The sequence below is a fragment of the Argentina silus genome, assembly GCF_951799395.1.
Source record: "Argentina silus genome assembly, chromosome: X".
In the NCBI taxonomy this organism is placed as follows: Eukaryota; Metazoa; Chordata; class Actinopteri; order Argentiniformes; family Argentinidae; genus Argentina; species Argentina silus.
The window spans coordinates 40983521-41003428 of NC_139653.1; the positions used below are offsets into that span (position 1 = coordinate 40983521).

At 42.8% G+C, this 19908-nt stretch overlaps 2 protein-coding genes across 2 annotated transcripts in view; one reads left to right on the forward strand and one right to left on the reverse strand.

Annotated features, from left to right (window-relative positions):
• The first annotated feature begins 8 nt into the window (after window positions 1-8).
• Window positions 9-2831, forward strand: LOC310822186 (myelin and lymphocyte protein-like). Its single transcript, XM_083694532.1, has 4 exons — window positions 9-164; window positions 999-1166; window positions 2022-2150; window positions 2276-2831. Exons 1-4 carry the CDS (start codon window positions 72-74, stop codon window positions 2348-2350), a joined length of 465 nt encoding a protein of 154 aa, XP_083550658.1. The 5' UTR covers window positions 9-71; the 3' UTR covers window positions 2351-2831.
• Window positions 2832-7415: 4584 nt separating this feature from the next.
• mrps5 (mitochondrial ribosomal protein S5) overlaps window positions 7416-19908 on the reverse strand; it is a 27019-nt gene continuing 14526 nt past the window's right edge. Inside the window, exons 6-11 of the mRNA XM_083695226.1 lie at window positions 11465-11555; window positions 11310-11356; window positions 11120-11177; window positions 10658-10720; window positions 8240-8376; window positions 7416-7956 (exon numbers count right to left, since the gene is read on the reverse strand). Of these exons, the coding sequence (XP_083551352.1) occupies window positions 7732-7956; window positions 8240-8376; window positions 10658-10720; window positions 11120-11177; window positions 11310-11356; window positions 11465-11555 (621 nt within the window). The 3' untranslated portion in view covers window positions 7416-7731. The remainder of the gene's footprint in view (window positions 7957-8239; window positions 8377-10657; window positions 10721-11119; window positions 11178-11309; window positions 11357-11464; window positions 11556-19908) is intronic.

Consider the following 19908-nt stretch of genomic DNA (forward strand, 5'->3'; position numbering starts at 1 on the left):
GTCGTCTTTCTTATAAGGGAGCACCTGTCGCTACGTTAGTTCACAGCACTGGTCAATAGCGGATAACACTGATGGAAGCGTCTACAGCTCAGCCTATGGGGAATCTACCCAGTGGGGTAGGAATATGCACCACGGTCCCGGACATCTTCTACGTGCCTGAACTTGTGAGTAAAAGAAATAAAGATGGTCCATAAAGACCATGTCGATACATTTTTGCCCATGGTTTGTTGGGATGTAATCCTTTTTGTTACTCTAAAAGGCGTCAACGTTTTACATACTTCCATCTGAAATAACCTTTTATATACAGTACAGTATAACAATCTATAACTGCCATTTGCATTGTCTTTTGAGGGTACGCATGCACTATAAGAACAAGCATCACATTGATTTGTCTAAAAGTGGACATTGTAAGAACATTTTACAATAGTAAACATGGTCAACACTTTTACTGTAGCTGCTCTAAATACTGCGGCCTATTAGACAGCATTGTGTTAAAGAAAGGTAGGGTACACAGTAGCAGTTTGGATATGTGACATGTATAGTGTCTGAGTGGTAAATCACAGAACAATTTGACCAACACTTTTCCCTTTTCGGGTATAAAAAGAGTTTGGCTGTCCCTTGTTTTCTCAGAATAGTTCAAATGAATGTCCTTCACAACTGGTTACTTTGAATTTGTTTTAATTTGAAATCAGTGGTCTCTGGGAAAAATATGCTATTTAAAAGTATTGAGAAACATAGCCTTGCTCTTGATGTTGCTCCATTTGTCTCCTCACTTGGAGAGGAGAGGAGAGGAGAGGAGAGGAAAGGAGAGGAGAGGAGAGGAGAGGAGAGGAGAGGAGAGGAGAGGAGAGGAGAGGAGAGGAGAGGAGCAGGGCAAGCCAGAGTAGAGGAGTGAATTAGTGTAGAATATTTTTGTATTATTTATGTATAGTAGAATAGAGTAGAGAAGTGCAGACCTTTAGTTGTGGTTGACCCGGTGTGTGTGTGCGTGTGAACAGATCTTCGGGGGTCTGGTATGGATCCTGGTGGCATCCACCCATGTGAGGCCAGAGAACCCTCAGGGCTGGGTGATGTTTGTGTCTGTCTTCTGCTTCATCATGACTTTCCTCTGGCTCGTCATCTTCGCCTGCGGAGGACACAAAAACAGTGGCGGGTGGGCAGCAGCGGTAAGCACAGAGGCAGGGTGTGTGTGTTTGTGTGGATAAGTGTTGGTGGTGTGAAACCATGTGAAACTGGAGAACCCAGGAAGAAGTGGTAAGATGGGAGGCAGGTTGTAGGTGATGTGTGTACAGAATATGTTTGTGTGTCGTATGTGTGTTTTATCTTGAGTATGTTTGTCTATATTTATGTGTAAGACTACTTGGTGTCTAGATGTGTAACTAAGAGTCTCTACTTATATGTGTGTGTCAGGCAAACTTCAGATAAACAATTATCCATATGGTAAACAAATTATAAAAAAGTGACCCCTGAGTCATTACAACAACATGCTATATTTCTAAATAAATCTCATAAAACTTGACATATTCATCAGTGTGTTGTGTAAGATAGTATACATAGTTTATATGAAGTAAAGTATGATGTAGTATATTAAAGTATAGTTATTGAAGTATAAGAACATAAGTTACCAAACTCAGGGATGGTTAACTCTTGAGGTTCCTCAGGTCTCCACCGAATTAGGTAAATCCGCTTTCAGTTTTGGTGCATCTCACTGCTGTAACAATCCACACTGTAGATTCTACAGAGTACATTACAGTTGGTTGTAATGCACTCTGGCAATTAAACATTTTGATCGGGGACCTCTTTTTTGAAAAATGTGATTGTTTTTCCTGATTGTGTTTTATAATGTTGTGATTTTGCATGATGTATGGTTGTAAATTGTGTGTATGCAGGGCTCCCTTGTGAAATAGACATTGGTCTCAACGGGACTCCCTGCCAAAATAAAGGTTAAATAAAATAAATAAAAAGTAGTAGGCTGTTGGCGTCCCTTCCCCTCACTGCAGTCTATACCTGTGTCTGTCCAGGACTTTGCATACCACGGCCTGGCAGCCTTCTTCTACCTCAGTGCATCCGTACCTCTGGCTACAGTGACCATAGGGCTACAGGACAGTACAGTCAACTTCAATAGCTACCAGATAGACATCGCTGCAGTGGTAAGTAGTACACAGATAATAGTGGCAAGGAAGGAAATATAAAAGGTTAAAAGAAAAATGGCATCTACTGACAAAGGGAAAGTGTTCTGTTCTGAAGGTTTGTTCTTTATTCCTTGTTCTCCCAGGTGTTTTCCTATGTGGCCACGCTACTCTACTTCATTCATTTCATCCTGTCATCCATCCGATGGAAGACCTTCTGATTTGACATTGAGCAATGTGTGCATGATAGTGAGTGAGAGGATAATTGTGTGTGTTTGAGGAATATGGTAACTTTCTACTGTCAAAATCAAGTTGTTTACCTAGCCTACAAATCAATTATGGATCTTGTTTTTGTTTTGATTTATGGAATTTATCATTCTGTTTTTGGAATTCATCATGTAACATTGAAGTAGAACATTGGTAATCTCTGTAATTTTATAATATATTTTGTAAAATTGTACTTTGATTATGACTGACCAACCAGCTACTGTCTAGACTCCTTACTTTGCCCCCACTATACACTCTGTCTTTGTAACCAATTAAATATGTTTTATATTTTTTGTAAATTATTGCAGATCAATTTTGTCAAGCCAATGTTTGTTACATTGTAAAAGTTGAGTGAAAGGTAGTCCTGCAGCTGAACTATTTGGGCTACTCGTGTTCATCAGACTGCATTAAAAACCATCAAATATTTCAACAGAGGCCTCGTCATCCTGGTTGCATTTATATGTTTGCCAGCCCGTGTTTTAATTGCTCCTTAACAGTAACTTAACTATTAAATGTGTGTTCAGGTTTGTTTTGGGCAAACTGTGCATGTTTAATCAACAGGTAATGGGCTGTAGCATGGGCTCTAACATTTAATGTGGGGGGTGGGGTGGGGAGGGCGGGGGCTGGAATGTCTTCCCCTGAGTAGACTCCTGGGCTAAACACACACACAGGTACAGTTAAATAATTAAAAGAGTTAAGTGGGTTATCTCTGGGACCTCTGCCCGACAACACAAAAGGCCACTGGATGGAGTAGGCCAGCATACTGTTAGTGAACAGTGTATCCATTACATACTGCTGTGCGTTGGTGGGGCCTGTTGTATCTGCTGAACTATGACTACAGAAACTCAGTTAGAATACTATTATACTCACAACAGCTATAGAAAGACATTCTCTGCATGTGCATATGCGTGTGTGAGTGTGTGTGTGTGTATTTATATTCCTTTTAGACTTCCTCAGTTGTATCTTGTGGTGCTACAAGGTGGGACCAGTAACACAGCCAAACAATAACTTTAACACTAACGTGTCAGATTAATGCAGTAATACATAGATACAGACAAAGTACAACCAAAGCAGTTGGAGGCTGGGGGTGGTGGTGGGAACAAAAACAATACTCTCATAGCACAGCGACCAACCATAGCACAGCTTACCGTGTTGTAAGCTGCAGAGAGGTGTATAGACTGACCACTTCAATAGGCTGCCATATCAACGTGTAATGTGATTGTGTCAGGTGTTACCAGCTGATCTGTCACCTGACAGACAGTTAGCGCTGACTTAGAGTGTCCTGACTGAACAAAGCTTGCTTCATATGTTGACAGTTTGTTAGAGGCTATAGGGACACCAATGGGCTATAATTAGGCCTGTGATACCATTAATCACTCCATTCCATGCATTACAATGAGCCTGTCCTACCTACAACAGCCTCCCCTGCTACATACAACAGGTTGTCCATCCTGGAGTGAACTACATACTCCCCCTATTTCAGGGCATCTTGGCAGGAGTTTCTGGTAAGTCAGGTGTGTTCTGTCACATTGTTTGTGCAGGCAGTCTCGTATTGATTCTAGGCTTTATATTTGCCTTTGGATTCTCCTGTTAGTGTCTGTCAACATCAGGATCAAAGAGATGTCGATGAAGCCATTATGAGGCTGAAATATCAGAGAAATCAATGAGAAACATAGCCAAACCTTAGACTTTCCAAAATCAACAGTTTAACATCATTAAAAAAGAAAGAAAGCACTGGTGAGTTTGTTTGTGGCATTCACAAACAGGCTGGTAGTCCAAGGAAGACTTCTGCAGTGGTTGACTGCAGAAAATGCTCACCATAATTAAGAAAAAAAAAAAAAAAAAAGATCAGGAACACTCCCACAGATCAGGAACACTCTTCAGGAGGTAGGCATGAATGTGTCAGAGACTAGCATCCACCAGCCAAACTACAGAGGCTTCACGGCAAGGTGCAAACCACTAGTCATCCTCAAAAAGTACGGTCCAGTTACAGTTTGCTAAACAGTACCTAAAAAGCCTGCAGGAGTTCAGGAAAACAGTCTTATGGACAGAAGACAAATATTATCGTGTACCAGAGTGAGAAAAAGGATCTGCCCAAGATGTACAGCATACCCCCTCATCTGTGAAAAAATGGTGGAGGGGGTGCTATGGTTTGAGCATGTATAGCTGCAACAAGAAGTGGCTAACTTGTCTTAATTGATTATGTTACTGCTGACAGAAGCAACAGAATGTATTCTGAAGTGTACAGAAACATCTTGTCTGCTCGAGTACAAGCAAATGCCTCTGAATTCAATGGATGGCACTTCATCATACAGTAAGACAATGACCCCAAACATACTGCTATAGCAACTAGGGAGTTTTTCAGGGCCAAAAGTTCTTGACTGGCCAAGTCACTGTTCAAATCCAATTGAACATGCATTTCATTTCCTCATAAGATTTTAGGCAAAGTGGGTTCTAGTTAGCAAAAGTGCACATGTTGTAGTCTGTTGGTGGCCCCAAATACAACACTGTTGCAGTAGTCCAGTACTCTTCTCTCTCTCTATCTATCTTACCTTAACAATCCTCTAACCTCTCATCTCCCTGGCTATCCTACCATCGAACCATCCTACTCTCACTTTCTTTCAACTACTGATGAATTTGAATATTGTGAAATTGCAAAATGTATGTAATATATATTGCATATGCTAAAGTTATAAGGGAACATTATGTGCTTAGAACTAAATGTGCTTAATGATTGTGTGACTGTAGAAGGGACTCCAACCTAACCCTTAGCCAGGTGTTGCAGGTCCAGTACTGGTTTCAGGTCTTCAGACACACAGGAAAATGCACCTGGATGCTGTGCCGGGGTCTTGACAAGAATGTCAGATGCAAACTGTAACAAATGTCAAACCAAGACCCATGTTTGTACCATGCACTCATCACGTACCCCCTAAATATGATGTCTGATTGGTTCATATACATCGTATTATCTGCCAATGAAATGTCTATAGCTTAAGGGATTAACCAGGCTCTTGTAAATATGACTCTTGTGTGGTGCCATTTGTCTGCCTCTGATGAAAGAATATAAACAATAAAGATCAACTTTTAAGTTGGAAATATTTGTCTTGACTGTTTCTGTTGCACCACTACCCAACCATCATGATTTCTTCTATCTATTTATCTATCTTCCAACCTTCTCTCATCTATCTGCCAATATGCTGACCAACTTTTATCCATTTTGTCCATCCTACGATCTCACTTTCTTTCAGCTACCCAGCCAATCTATCTATCTATCTACAGTTAACCATTCTTAAACTTTTCCCACTACCAAAATAAGACTGCAAAGCCCGCAACATTTCTTCTGGAACTTCTTTTTCAAGTTGGACTTGCTTGGAGAAGCCCACAAATTAAACCTCATGTTAATACAACGGACATGATAATAGCACTCCCAGGTGGTGGAGGGATCACATTACACTGTAGGATTATTTATATGTACCATGCTGTTAGGGTGCAAAGAAAATGTCTTGGACCCAACTTTGATACTTTAAATAAAAGAAGACATGTTTGATTCTGGAGTCAACCAAGGTTACCATTTATTACAGATCTGCAGGAGAAAGACAAAAACGTCTGTCTGTGCAGGGACTTGTTTCTCTGGCAGAGTGCACAATCTCTGCCTGATAAAATGTTCTCGCAAAACCTTTATATTCGGCTCTTCTCAGGGCTAGTAACACACATACAGTTAAACAACAAAGGGCCCCCACCTTCAGGTCAGGGTGGCATTGCACCTAATTCAACACGTCCCCACCCCAGGGGCCAGACATACCCGGCGCCAACCTGACTGAAAGCAAGCAGAAACAGGCAGCTGACAGTATGACTGCATTTCTTGCCTGGTCCCCCAGGTCAGGGGTCACCAGGGCCACTTGTTGTTGACCTGCACATGTTCCCTCTAAATCACACAAGACTAACTTGAATCGTACCGTTACTACATAGACATTCTAGTTTTACACCAAATCATAAAGGAGTATAATACTGATCATGACATAACATCATCCCCACAAATTACTATGGTGTATGTACTGATCATAACAGAATGATCCAACAGTGTATATAGACTGATCACAACATAATAATTGAACAGTGTATGACTGAACAAAAAAATAAAGAATCATCATGACATGTTTAAACTTATTGAAGTGACCTATTATAATGCTTTAGTGACCAAAGTATTCTGTATGGTTATATTGATTATAAGAATACAATAAATGACAGATGAGGAATCTTTCTCCCCTCACAATGCTAGAGAAAAATAAGGTTTGTAATTTGTAGGATTCACTTGCTACATTTCCCGCATCAGCATGGTGGTGGTGGTACTGCATACTGAGGAAGGCACTGAGGAAACTTCTGTGCACGATCCCCTGTTGCATTTTACTAAAGAATCTCATATGTAGCAAGGAACTACCGGCTCATTATAAAGATGTGTGTGTTGCTGAAGAGACTCGTGGTAGCTTGAAGGTTCCTTTGACATCCTCCAACGAGGGAGAGGGTGGGAGGGAGGGAGAGGGGAGAGAGAGAGAGAGAGAGAGAGAGAGTGAGGAGACACACACACACACACACCGGCTGAGACCTCCATGTAGGCCACTGAATAATTCATAAGACAGAGTTGACATGAGAGGCCATTAAAGTGAAAATAAACAATAACAAATAGGGAGTCATGTCAAAGTCAAGGAGAGATAACACACAAAGCCACAGAGGTTGGAAGAATTTCAGACCTTTTGTTTACTAAAGGCTCTCTCACTCTCTAAGAGTGAATTCGCTGAAGCCATTTGCTTGCTGTCGCGGTCTCAGAGTCTTGGTTTCGAGATGTTTGTGAAATGTGTTGGGTAAAACAGTAGATGACAGCGTTATGGGCGGCAGACAGATGCAGATGCAGAACAAACGATACGCTGCAAACCTTCACAGGCAATCACAACAGTTGGCATCTTAGCTTACAATGTCTTGACAGCTCCCTCAAAAATAATAGAAAACAACTCAGGACTTTGAAGAGTTTTTATTTGACAGCTCACATTTGCAACATATATCACAGGAAAAAGTGATCCAGGAATAATACTCATTGACTTACAGTGAATAATAGTAATCCACTGGTTATGTGAAACATTGTTGGGATGTTAGGAAAAGGTTTTTGGGCCAATGTTGACCTTTGACCTGTATGAACAGATAACAAATGTCCATGTTTGATCATGCCATTCTGACAACCAACCAGAACCCAGACCAAACGCCTCAACTGAACCCCATACAGTCGCATCCCATCCCAGTCTAGAGGGTTCTGGTCCTGGTTTGTGTCGTGGTTGCGTTGCGGTCACCAGATGGTCCTCTTGACCCCGGCCCAGACAGAGCGCTTCATGCCCTGAGCAGCGCGGACGTCATCCCAATTCAGCCTTGTGTTGGGAATGTCATCCTCTATCTCAGGGTCATCGCGCACGCCACTCTTAGGGGACGCCACAACTATGGGCAGGGGCCCACGCTCCGACTGGAACTCTACTACGTGAAGCTGTTTCTTTTCAGCCAGAGACTGGTGAGTCTCCTAGAGATAGATAGAGAGAGAGAGAGAGAGAGAGAGAGAGAGAGAGAGATAGAGAGAGAGAGAGATAGAGAGAGAGAGTGGTGTATGAGAGAGAGAGGGATGGAGAAAGAGGGGAGGGAGCGAGAGAGAGAAGTCAGGTATGGTTAGTCTAAAGCAGTGTGTTCTTAAAACTAGACAGATTAAATCTATCAAGACTAGCGTTTTCTGACAACAAGTTGGCTAGGGGAATGAGAACAATAACAACAACAAAATAAAACGTAAGTTTGAGTAACTGTAGGCTCACCTGATTGGCCAGTCCAGTGAACAGAGCCCTAGTGATGTTGAGCAGATTGACAGAGCCTTCCACCTTGGCGTACATGTCCTGTACACCAATCAGTTTACAGATGGTGATGACCGCTCGGTGACAGTGCAGGCCGTAACCTACACACACACACACACACACACACACACACACACACACACACACACACACACACACACACACGTTACGGACAATACAACCTAGACAATCACTGGTGATTTATTTCATACAGTATACTCAGGGAGGGTGGTGCACAAATTCACCAAAGCTGATATATACTCTAGAGATGTAGACTCCAGGGACTGTAGAGCACAAGGTTGTGTTGCATGTGAGAGCAGAGGTCCCGTACTCCCCCTCCAGCTTGAAGCTCCAGTGTGTATGACACCCACTCTGGGATTTCATAACCCCTTACATAAGAGCCAAACGCCCTCCATGGGTGTGTGAGGGGAAAGTGGGAGGGTGTAAATTAAATTTAGATGAAATATTTCTTTATTGTCTGATTTCCACAGATATTTGGTTTACATACAGAAAATGAGAGCATATGTATGTGTGTGTCCCTCTGTTTGAGTAGGGGTATGAGATCAGCATTGTCATTATATAATTTCTCAGTGCCAAAGACTCGGTGCTTGGTCAGTTCAGCTCTCATCAGCATGTTGGTTCTCTGGGTGTTATATGCCAGGTAAGTACAGCCTTGGCTATGACACACATACAGTGCATTCGGACAGTATTCAGACCCCTTCACTTTTTCCACATTTTGTTATGTTACAGCCTTATTCTAAAATGGATTCAATTAATTTCGTCATCAATCTATACACAATACCCCATAATGACGAAGCGAAAACAGGTTTTTAGAAATGTTTGCTAATTTATTTTATATTTAAAACTGAAATATCACATTTACATAAGTATTCAGACCCTTTGGTATGACACTCGAAATTGAGCTCAGGTGCATCCTGTTTCCATTGATCACCCTTGAGATGATACGATTTATACAACTTGATTGGAGTCCACCTGTGGTAAATTCAATTGATTGGACATGATTTGGAACGGTACACACCTGTCTATATAAGGTCCCACAGTTGACAGTGCATGTCAGAGCAAAAACCAGGCCATGAGGTCGAAGGTATTTGTCTGTAGACCTCCGAGACAGGGTTGTGTCGAAGCACAGATCTGGGGAAGGATACAAAAAAAATGTCTGGAGTATTGAAGGTCCCCAAGAACACAGTAGCCTCCATCATTCTTAAATGGAAGAAGTTTGGAACCACCAAGACTCTTCCTAGAGCTGGTCGCCCGGCCAAACTGAGCAATAGGGGGAGAAGGGCCATCATCAGGGAGGTGACCAAGAACCCAATGGTCACTCTGACAGAGCTCCAGAGTTCCTCTGTGGAGATGGGAGAACCTTCCAGAAGGACAACCAATCTCAACCAATCTCTGCAGCACTCCACCAATCAGGCCTTTATGGTAGAGTGGCCAGACGGAAGCCACTCCTCAGTAAAAAGCATGACAGCCCGCTTGGAGTTTGCCAAAAGGCACCTAAAGGACTCTCAGACCATGAGATACAAGATTCTCTTGTCTGATGAAACCAAGATTGAACTCTTTGGCCTCAATGCCGAGCGTCACGTCTGGAGGAAACCAGGCACCGCTCATCACCTGTACCATCCCTACGGTGGAGCATGGTGGTGGCAGCATCATGCAGTGGGGATGTTTTTCAGCGGCACAGTTAGGATTGAGGGAACGGATGAACGGAGCAAAGTACAGAGAGATCCTTGATGAAAACCTGCTCCAGAGTGCTCAGGACCTCAGGTTCACCTTCCAACAGGACAACAACCCAGCCAAGCACACAGCCAAGACAACACAGGAGTGGCTTCAGGACAAGTCTCTGAATGACCTTGATTGGCCCAGCCAGAGCCGGACTTGAACCCGATGGAACATCTCTGGAGAGACCTGAAAATAGCTGTGCACCGACGCTCCCCATCCAACCTGACAGAGCTTGAGAGGATCTGCAGAGAAGAATAGGAGAAACTCTCCAAATGCAGGTGTGCCAAGCTTGTAGCATCAAACCCAAGAAGACTTGAGGCTGTAATCACTGCCAAAGGTGCTTCAACAAAGTACTGAGTAAAGGGTCTGAATACTTATGTAAATGTGATATCAGTTTTTTATTTTTAATAAATTACCAAACATTTCTAAAAACCTGTTTTGACTGTCATTATGCGGTATTGTGTGTAAAACTGATGAGGGGAAAAAAATGAATTGAATCCATTTTAGAATAAGGCTGTAACATAACAAAATGTGGAAAAAGTGAAGGGGTCTGAATACTTTCCGAATGCAGTGTACACGCACGCACGCACGCACACACGCACACACACACACACACGCACGCACGCACACACTTTATTCTACCTTCATTCTGTTTCTTCATCTGCAGGGTGGTCCTCTTGGAAGTAGATTTAATATCATGGTAGACTGTTGGAAACACAGCGAAGAGCAGGGGGTTAATCAAGTCTGTCCTCCAGCTGTCAGTCATCATTAAGCTCATCACAGCCAGTCCCTCTCTCTACCCCCCTGGATGATCTCTCTCCCTCCCTCTCCCTCTCCCTCTCCCTGTCCCTCTCTCTCTCTCTCTCCCTCCCTTCACCATTAAAGAGGGAGAGCATTTCTCCTCCTAATGACCTATAGGTGATTCACAGCCTCAGGGGTCTACTTCCTATTATCTGTGGCTGACTTCCTGTGCAACTCTGAGTGGATGACTGACAGGAGTCAAAGAGCTCCTCCAGCCTGAGTTAGGCCAGGCCTACACACACTTTGTGTGCAAACTGTCCAACACACACAAACACGTACACACACGCACGCATTCAGACTTACTGGTGTGGTTGTTGTATCTCTCTATGTAGTACAGATAGTGCACAGCTCTGTTCTTTGCCTGCAGAGTGAACAGAAAAGTCAAGTGTGGTTCAGAGTAGAAACGTTTAAGTACAGCCTCGTCCATAATTAAAATCCTACTGTCTCTGTGACAACGCAGCGGGTGTTTTTGTGGGTAAGGACAGTCTTTTACCTTTCTAAGTGCAGTGGTACGGTCTGCTGCTTTACCCAATGCAAAACCTGCAGGGAAAAAAAGAAAAGAAAAAAGAAATGTATCAAATTCATGTCCTATTTATTGAATATTCTATTACATTAAAATGTGACACATTCAACTTAATTTGGTCTCACCTGCAGCTCCGTTGCCGTTGCCTACGGCAACCAGGCAGCTAATAGACCTCTTCCTGCCCTCTTTGGCCGTCATGTTGAACACGCTCTTCACCTGTCAAACAAACAAATACCAACAATGGAGATTACGACAACAACAACAACAACAACAACAACAACATCATCATTATGGTAGGTTAGGAACATCCACAGGAAACAGCTAGGATAGAACCTGAAGAGCCAGGTCAGCATCACACAAACACCCTTGTTCAAAGGACATTACACTCCAAAATCTACTTTTGACAGATGCTTTCATATCTCAAAGGTAGTCTGATGTGAGTCCAAGTCCCACATTGGGTGTGTGGATCAAGCCATACAGTATGCCTCAACCCCAAATGGGAAAGATTGGCACTGAACGAAATCAAATTAGACAGTGCACATCCCATTCATTTAGAATTGAGGCACGTAGCTGGATCTACACAACTGATGGAGTGGATGGGACTCTTAACATTAATCATTTTTGAGGTCTGACCAAGCATCTGACAAACTCAGATTTGTGTTCGTTCAAACCCAGCCAGGCCATTAACATCTCTCATGAGAGTCAGGGAATTGAATCAAAGCAGACCAGCTTCAAATAACCAGCTTAAAAATAACCAGCTTCAAATGACCAGACTAAATAACGTTCAGACTAAACAACGTATTATCTGCAGACCAGCGCAATGTCTAACAGCTCAGGTTTAAGATACTAGTGAGATGCGAGTGAGAGACATCCTAGTATAAAGCAGAAGACTGGCCCATGGGAGGAACTAAAGGAATACAGACCCATGGCTTGTTTCACCTAGTCTAATCTAAGAATAGAGCTGAGTGTTCAATTAAGCCTGGGTTTTTACCCATGCTTTTAAGAGAGATTGATCTCTCCTTCAAGGCCTGAGTGGTTGCTACTCTGTCCACTTTGGGTCCATGTTTTGACTGAGTAAAGTTCCTTTTAGCATCAGGGGTGGTGATTGTGTGTGTGTGTGTGAGAGAGAGAGGGGGAGAGAGAGACTCAGAGTATGTGAGTGTTTGTGTGTGACAAGACAGCCAATGTGTGTGTGTGTGTGTGTGTGTGTGTGTCCGCGCCGAGGGAGACAGCCCATCTCATCCCTCCAAGACACCCTCTCAAGATTTAAGAGGTCAATCGATGAGGATAAATAGATGAATGCTGCCCTTTCCTGTCCACTTGCTCAGTTCCCCTGTGGTCTGATTTACGAGCTGCAGTTCCAATTCAGAGGCAGCAGGGGACAGTATGAGCATATCATCACAGGGTAAGGGGACAAGGCCATGGGTTAGACTTGGAGACACACACACACACACACACACAGACAGACACAGACACAGACACAGACACAGACACAGACACACACACACACACACACACGACACACACAGACACACACAGACACACACAGACACACACAGACGCACAGAGACACACACAGACACCGAGTGGAGAGTTGAATGGGAAGAGAGAGAACCGAACACACGCAACACAAAATGATTGTGAAGTTATGTGAGCAGCCTTGCCCCTTGAGCTGCACTGTCAGAGGCCATCTCCATCTGTGTAGCTGCATGCATGATTGTGTGTTTGAGGAATCCTGTGGAATGGAACCTAGAACAGAGCTGCTGCTGATGACTGTGCACTCGGGCGTACATGGATGCAGTTATATGTACAGTCTCAGTGTTGTCCACCATGTTAACCAGAATCAATAATATTATATTAAATGTAATTTTTCCTGTGATAGACAGATTGTTTCCTTGTTGCAACATGTTGCAACCTCAAATGTAATATACCTATTGATTAGGTATTAGACCTGCTGTTGCTCATTCCTGAACCTGAGAATAAACTACAACAGTAGGCAATCAGTGTTGTTTGAGGCTGCAGGCCGTTTCAGTGTCCTCTGTGCTCCCTTCAGTGTGTGTGTGTTTGTGTGTCTGTCTTCAGGTGCTAGTAGAAGTGTAATTGATAAAGCAGAAACTCAGGGCAGGGATTTGGAGCAGAGGGAACATCAAAGGCAAGAGCTAAGAGAGCAGCAGGAGTTGTACACACACACACACACACACACACACACACACACACACACACACACACACACACACACACACACACACACACACACACACACACACACACACACACACACACACACACACACACACACACACACACACACACACACACAGCAGTGAGGGATAATAGTTGCTGCAGGGCCAACACCCAGTAGTATCTGGGTTGGGTCAGAACCGACAACACAGATCATGGACTTAAAGAACCTTACCTCTGATCCCCTTTAAACCCAATCTCTCAGAGCAAATTTCTCTTCACTGTGCAGTCCAAACTGTTCTAGTCCTGAAGCAAAGCTCCATGTACTAGAAAGCACGCCCGGTTGCCTAAATACTGTCTCTTGAAATAATGCAATAGGACTCAGATTCTATTTTGTGGGTTTTTCTTCTGAACTGGGGCCATAATTAAGGACGGCCTTACATAGCCAGTGTGCTGTGGCTTCAGATACAGAGACAAACACTAGGGAAGATTCATCTCCATATACAGTTGTGTTCAAAATAATAGCAGTCCAACATCACTAACCAGATCAATCACTGTTTTTGGTAGAAATTAGATTTCTACATGGCAAATAATTTACTAGTAGGTGTAGTAGAGTAATAGAAAACCAACAGACCCAACAGTCATGACATGCATGCTGCTGATTCTGTGTAATTGAATCATTAATTGAAAGGGGGGTGTTCAAAATAATAGCAGTGTGGAGTTCACTTAGAGGTCATTCATTCTGTGAAAAAACAGGTGTCACACAGGTGGCCCTTATTTAAGGACGAAGGCAGAAAATGTTGTACATGCTGGTTATAGTGCATTTCTCTCTGAAAATCTGAGTAAAATGGGTCGTTCCAGACATTGTTTAGAAGAACAGCGTACTTTGATTAAAAAGTTGATTGGAGAGGGGAAAACATATAAAGAAGTGCAGAAAATGATAGGCTGCTCAGCTAAAATGATCTCAAATGCTTTAAAATGGCAACCAAAACCAGGAAGACGTGGAAGAAAACAGAAAACTACCATTCGAATGGATCGAAGAATAGCCAAAATGGCAAAGACTCAGCCAATGATCAGCTCCAGGGTGATCAAAGAAGGTCTAAAGTTACCTGTGAGTACTGTAACAATTAGAAGACGCCTATGTGAAGCCAAGCTATCGGCAAGAAGCCCCCGCAAAGTCCCATTGTTGAAGTGTGCTGAAGAGGTTACAATTTGCCAAAGAACACATTAACTGGCCTAAAGAGAAATGGCGCAACATTTTGTGGACTGATGAAAGCAAGATGAAAGCAAGACCCTTTTTGGGTCTAGGGGCCGCAGACAGTTTGTCAGATGACCCCCAAACACTGAATTCAAGCCACAGTACACTGTGAAGACAGTGAAGCATGGTGGCGCAAGCATCATGATATGGGGATGTTTCTCATACTATGGTGTCGGGCCTATTTATCGCATACCAGGGATCATGGATCAGTTTGGATACATCAAAATACTTGAAGAGGTCATGTTGCCTTATGCCGAAGAGGAAATGCCCTTGAAATGGGTGTTTCAACAAGACAACAACCCCAAACACACCAGTAAGCGAGCAGCATCTTGGTTCCAGACCAACAAGATTAACGTTATGGAGTGGCCAGCCCAATCCCCAGACCTTAATCCAATAGAAAACTTGTGGGGTGATCAAAAATGCAGTTTCTGAGGCAAAACCAAGAAATGCAGAGGAATTGTGGAATGTAGTCCAATCGTCCTGGGCTGGAATACCTGTTCACAGGTGCCAGAAGTTGGTCAACTACATGCAACACAGATGTGCAGCAGTTCTCAGAAACAGAGGTTATACAACTAAATATTAGTTCAGTGATTCACAGGAAAGCTAAATCTTCAAGCATTTTTCAGTTTATACAGTAAATGTTTGAGTTTGTAAAGAAAAATGCAGACACTGCTATTTTTTTGAACAGCCTAATATTCCTTTTTCTTCACTTTCTGTAAAGTAATAACACATTTGATACATTTTTCTTCCTGTTTTGATTTGGAATAGAATGTGCCGTGTTCCCAATGCATTTGTGTGTATGGAAATAAAAGCTATTATAAGGATTTTGAGCTTTACTCACTTTTTTAATCACACTGCTATTATTTTGAACAGTCACAATGCTATTATTATTTTTAACTGTAAATACTATAGTCAGTGTGTCTCTGCCTCTGTCTGTCTTTCTCTCTGTCTCTACAGAGTTAAGAGCCATCACTCTCTGATGAGGAGGGGCTTGATGATTAGAGATGGCAGTCTGCTGCAGGAGAGAGGGCCAAATCCAGAAGGACAGAAAAATACAGGAGAAATGGGTGGAGAGATAAGCAAGAGAGTGTTCAAGAGATGACATTAAAGACAGAGAATGGAGATAAAAGAGGGAGAGAGATGTTTAGATTGAGAGACTGATACATAATCAAGGGAGAAGATATCATTCAAGAGAAGAAACTCTTTCAACAGCAAAGAGTAACAAAAATAAGGTGCCCAAAACACAGAGCAAGCCCTGGAGCTGGTGAGGGAGGACCAGCTGGGGTCCCTGAGCCATATAATAATCCATATGGCAGCAACGATCTGAGGGCCCGACAAGAGAGGATGGCCATGTCACTGTGGGGAGTGATAGAGAAGGCCTCCACCACATTCCCCACCTCCCGCATCGTGATGTCCACCGTCCTACAGAGGACTGACTTCTACCATGCCACCATCCAGAGGGGGAACGCCAGCCTCTCCCAGGACCAGCACCATTTCAGCATCCAACAAAAAATAATTAATAACAATAAGAAATGGTTTGATAATGACTGTAAAAACCTGACAAAAACGTCTGGACATCTGGAAAACTTCAAAGTTTTCACCTTCGCCTCACTGAAACAGTACAAATACACTCTAACGGCAAAGAAGGAACAGCATACCATATATCAGATGGATGAACCATTTTACAAATCTTTAAAGTTGTATAACAATGAACCTGGAACAAAAAGTTATATATCACAAATTACAATGCCTTGAATCAACTATAAAAAAATACCAGAACCCTTTAGATACTTCAATTACTTAGCTTGAATTACTGGATAAACTACAAATCCTTCAACCCAAAAAGGCCTTTGCTGAATATTAAATGAAATGAATAAATATGAAAAACAAATTCAAATTGGCTATTGTAAAACTTTAACATTGTCCTCACTGCAGGTATTTTCCCCAACATTTGTAATCAAGGACTGATCACTCCAATATATAAAAAGTGAGACAAATTTGACCCAAGTAATTAACGTGGTATCTGTGTTAACAGTAACCTGGGGAAAATACTCTGCAGTATAATAAACAGCGTACTTGTTCATTTCCTCAGTGAACACAATGTCCTGAAAGTGGTGTTGGGGGGAAAACATATGATACTCTAAAGTCAATGTATACAAACAATACGTGTACGGTGAGACAGGTCTGCAGCCTTAGTCCTACTCTATTCAAAATATATATAAATGAATTGGCAAAAACACTAGAGCAGTCTGCAGCACCTGGTCTCACACTGCACAACACTGAAGTGAAATGTTTGCTATTTGCAGATGACCCTGTGTTACTCGCCACAATAAAAGAGGGTCTACAGCAACACCTGGGTCTACTGCAGAGGTTCTGTCAGACCTAGGCCCTGACAGCCAACCTCAAAAAGACCAAAATAATGACATTCCAGAAAAGGTCTGTATGCCAAGGCCACAAGTTCTATTTAGACATAGTGGTCTGAGAACACACAAATAACTATACATGTTTAGGCCAAAATATCACCAGCGCTGGAAACTTCCACATGGCTGTTAACGATCTGATAAATAAGGCCAGGAGAGCCTTTTATGCCACCAAAAGAAACATATAAATTGACATACCAGTTAGAATTTGGCTGAAAATATTTTAATCAATTATTGAGCTAATAGCAAAGTATGGGCTCCACTCACAAATCAGGAGTTTCCCAAATGGGACAAACACCTAAAACACTGCATGCAGAGTTCTGCAAAAGCATCTTGCATGTCCAAACCCCCCCCACCAAATAATGCATGTGGAGCCGAATGAGGCCAATACCCCCAAACTAATTAACAGTAAAAAAAGAGTAATCACTTTTTAGAATCATCTCAAAACAAGTGACCCCCCAATCACTCCATAACAAAGCCTCAAAAGTAAATTGAGTTGCTATCTGGCCCTAAACAGTGATTACATGGTTTAAGATGATCTGTCCACTCTAACTGATCAAAATGGCCATAGAGAAAGGCCGTCAAAGACAAAACTGGCTTCCCAGAGAGGACCTGCTATGCTCACTTTGCCAACAAAAAGGAGGTAGAAACCAAGGTACCTAACCTCATGACAACGGTATTGTGAAATATTTTTCCCCCTTAAAATTTCTGAATTTATAACAATAACAAATACAGAAAAATTACCAAATTATTACCATAACATCACTTGGCGAAATACCCAAATGTGAAATCTTAGCAGCAAAATTTGTAACCTCGTGCCACATGCTACGGACAGCCAGTGGACTATAAACTGTACCATAACTTTTTATTGTTTGTTTTTGTTTTTCCTGTATTGTGATTTTCTTTACAAAACTACAATTGACTCTAATTATTTCCTTAATTATCACCATTTGTCTTTACTTTTAGATTATTACCTGTATATCAAATTATTGTTTGCGATGCTTTGGCAATGTAGACATTTGTTTGTTGCCAATAAAGACAGATGAATTGAATTGAATTCAGAGAGAGAGAGAGAGAGAGAGAGAAAGAGAGAGGGAGAGAGAGAGAGAGAGAGAGAGAGAGGGAGAGAGAGAGAGAGAGAGAGGGAGAGAGAGAGAGAGAGAGAGAGAGAGAGAGAGAGAGAGAGAGGGAGAGAGAGAGAGAGAGAGAGAGAGAGAGAGAGAGAAAGAGAGAGAGAGAGAGAGAGAGAGAGAGAGAGAGAGAGAGAACTCCCACTAGCATGCTGTTGCTGTAACAGTGGCATACAGAGCCATCTGCTCAGGCTGATTGGCAATTGGCACAGCAGAGGATCATAATTATCACCACCAGGCACCAGCTACACTCCTCCTCCCCATACCAGCCGACATGAACACCACACAGCCTCACAGCCGCCACATACGCACCAACCCCGCAGCTTAGTCACCGCTCAACCCAGCCTACACCTGCAGCCACCCACGCATGTGCACACACACACACACACACACACACACACACACACACACACACACACACACACACACACACACACAGACCTCATGGTCCCCACACACACCCTTTATTGGACTACTCACCCCACATCGTAGTCTATTCTTCACCTCCCTATTTGCCCCCCAGCAGAGATACCCTAACACACACACACACACACACAATTCATCAGTAGTCTCCCAGCTCTAGCAAAAAGCACTCACTCACAGACTATCCCATTCCAACCCCATCCTTTCATCTGTCTCCCTCTCCATCCCTGCTCCCCCCCCCCCCCCCCCCAATCGGACAACGCTGAAGCCTTGAAACCTTGTAACCCAACAACACTGATCTCTCAGAAATGGAAACAACGCCAACGCCAACAACAACAACGAGCCCATACCCTGTTTTTAACAACACTACATGCAGTTACTCAAGACGAGGGCTTTACAGGTCAACTAGTTGTTCTATCAGCAGCCGCCAGATAGAGAGACTCCACTGTGTGTGTGTGTGTGTGTGCGCGCGCACGCTTGCAGAGGAGAGAGATAGAGAGATCACAACACATTAAAGGCTTCTGAAATCTAAACGCAAAACATTAATGCCCCATTTAAAGAAGAGGAGAAAATCAACTTGGTATAGTACAATAAGATTGACTCCAAGAGAGAGAGAGATATAGAACACCAAGCCTCTCCCTCTTATCAGCACAGGGAAAAGCCGACTGCATAAGATCATTTTCTATTCACCCAAATACAATTAAGAGCAAACATTGAGCCTGGAAGCCTTCTATTGATTTAACTCGAGTTAGCAGGTGCTGCTGCTATGGCAAATCAGTTCCCCACAAATTCATTTTAAAGCACAAATTATTGTAGTGCAAAGCGGAAAACATAATTGCGATTACGTTGCGTTAATTACACATGCATGAAGTCATCAAATCTAAAAGTTATGCTGGTGCGATGCGGGTTGTCAAGCGATATCCTGGAAACGCTGGTGGGAGGTGTCATGGCGCCACTCATCACGTAGAGAGGACAGACTGTGTGTCGATGCTTTCACTGAACCCCCCTAGTGTACTGCTGCTGGCATGCTGATTAACAATGGGATGGATACTGAACTGTATTGGATGGTGCCAGACTGACTGGGTTCATACCCAGGTCAAGACTGAGCATAAGCTTGGGGCATTGCTCCCTGAGGAGCAGACGCATATCCTCATATC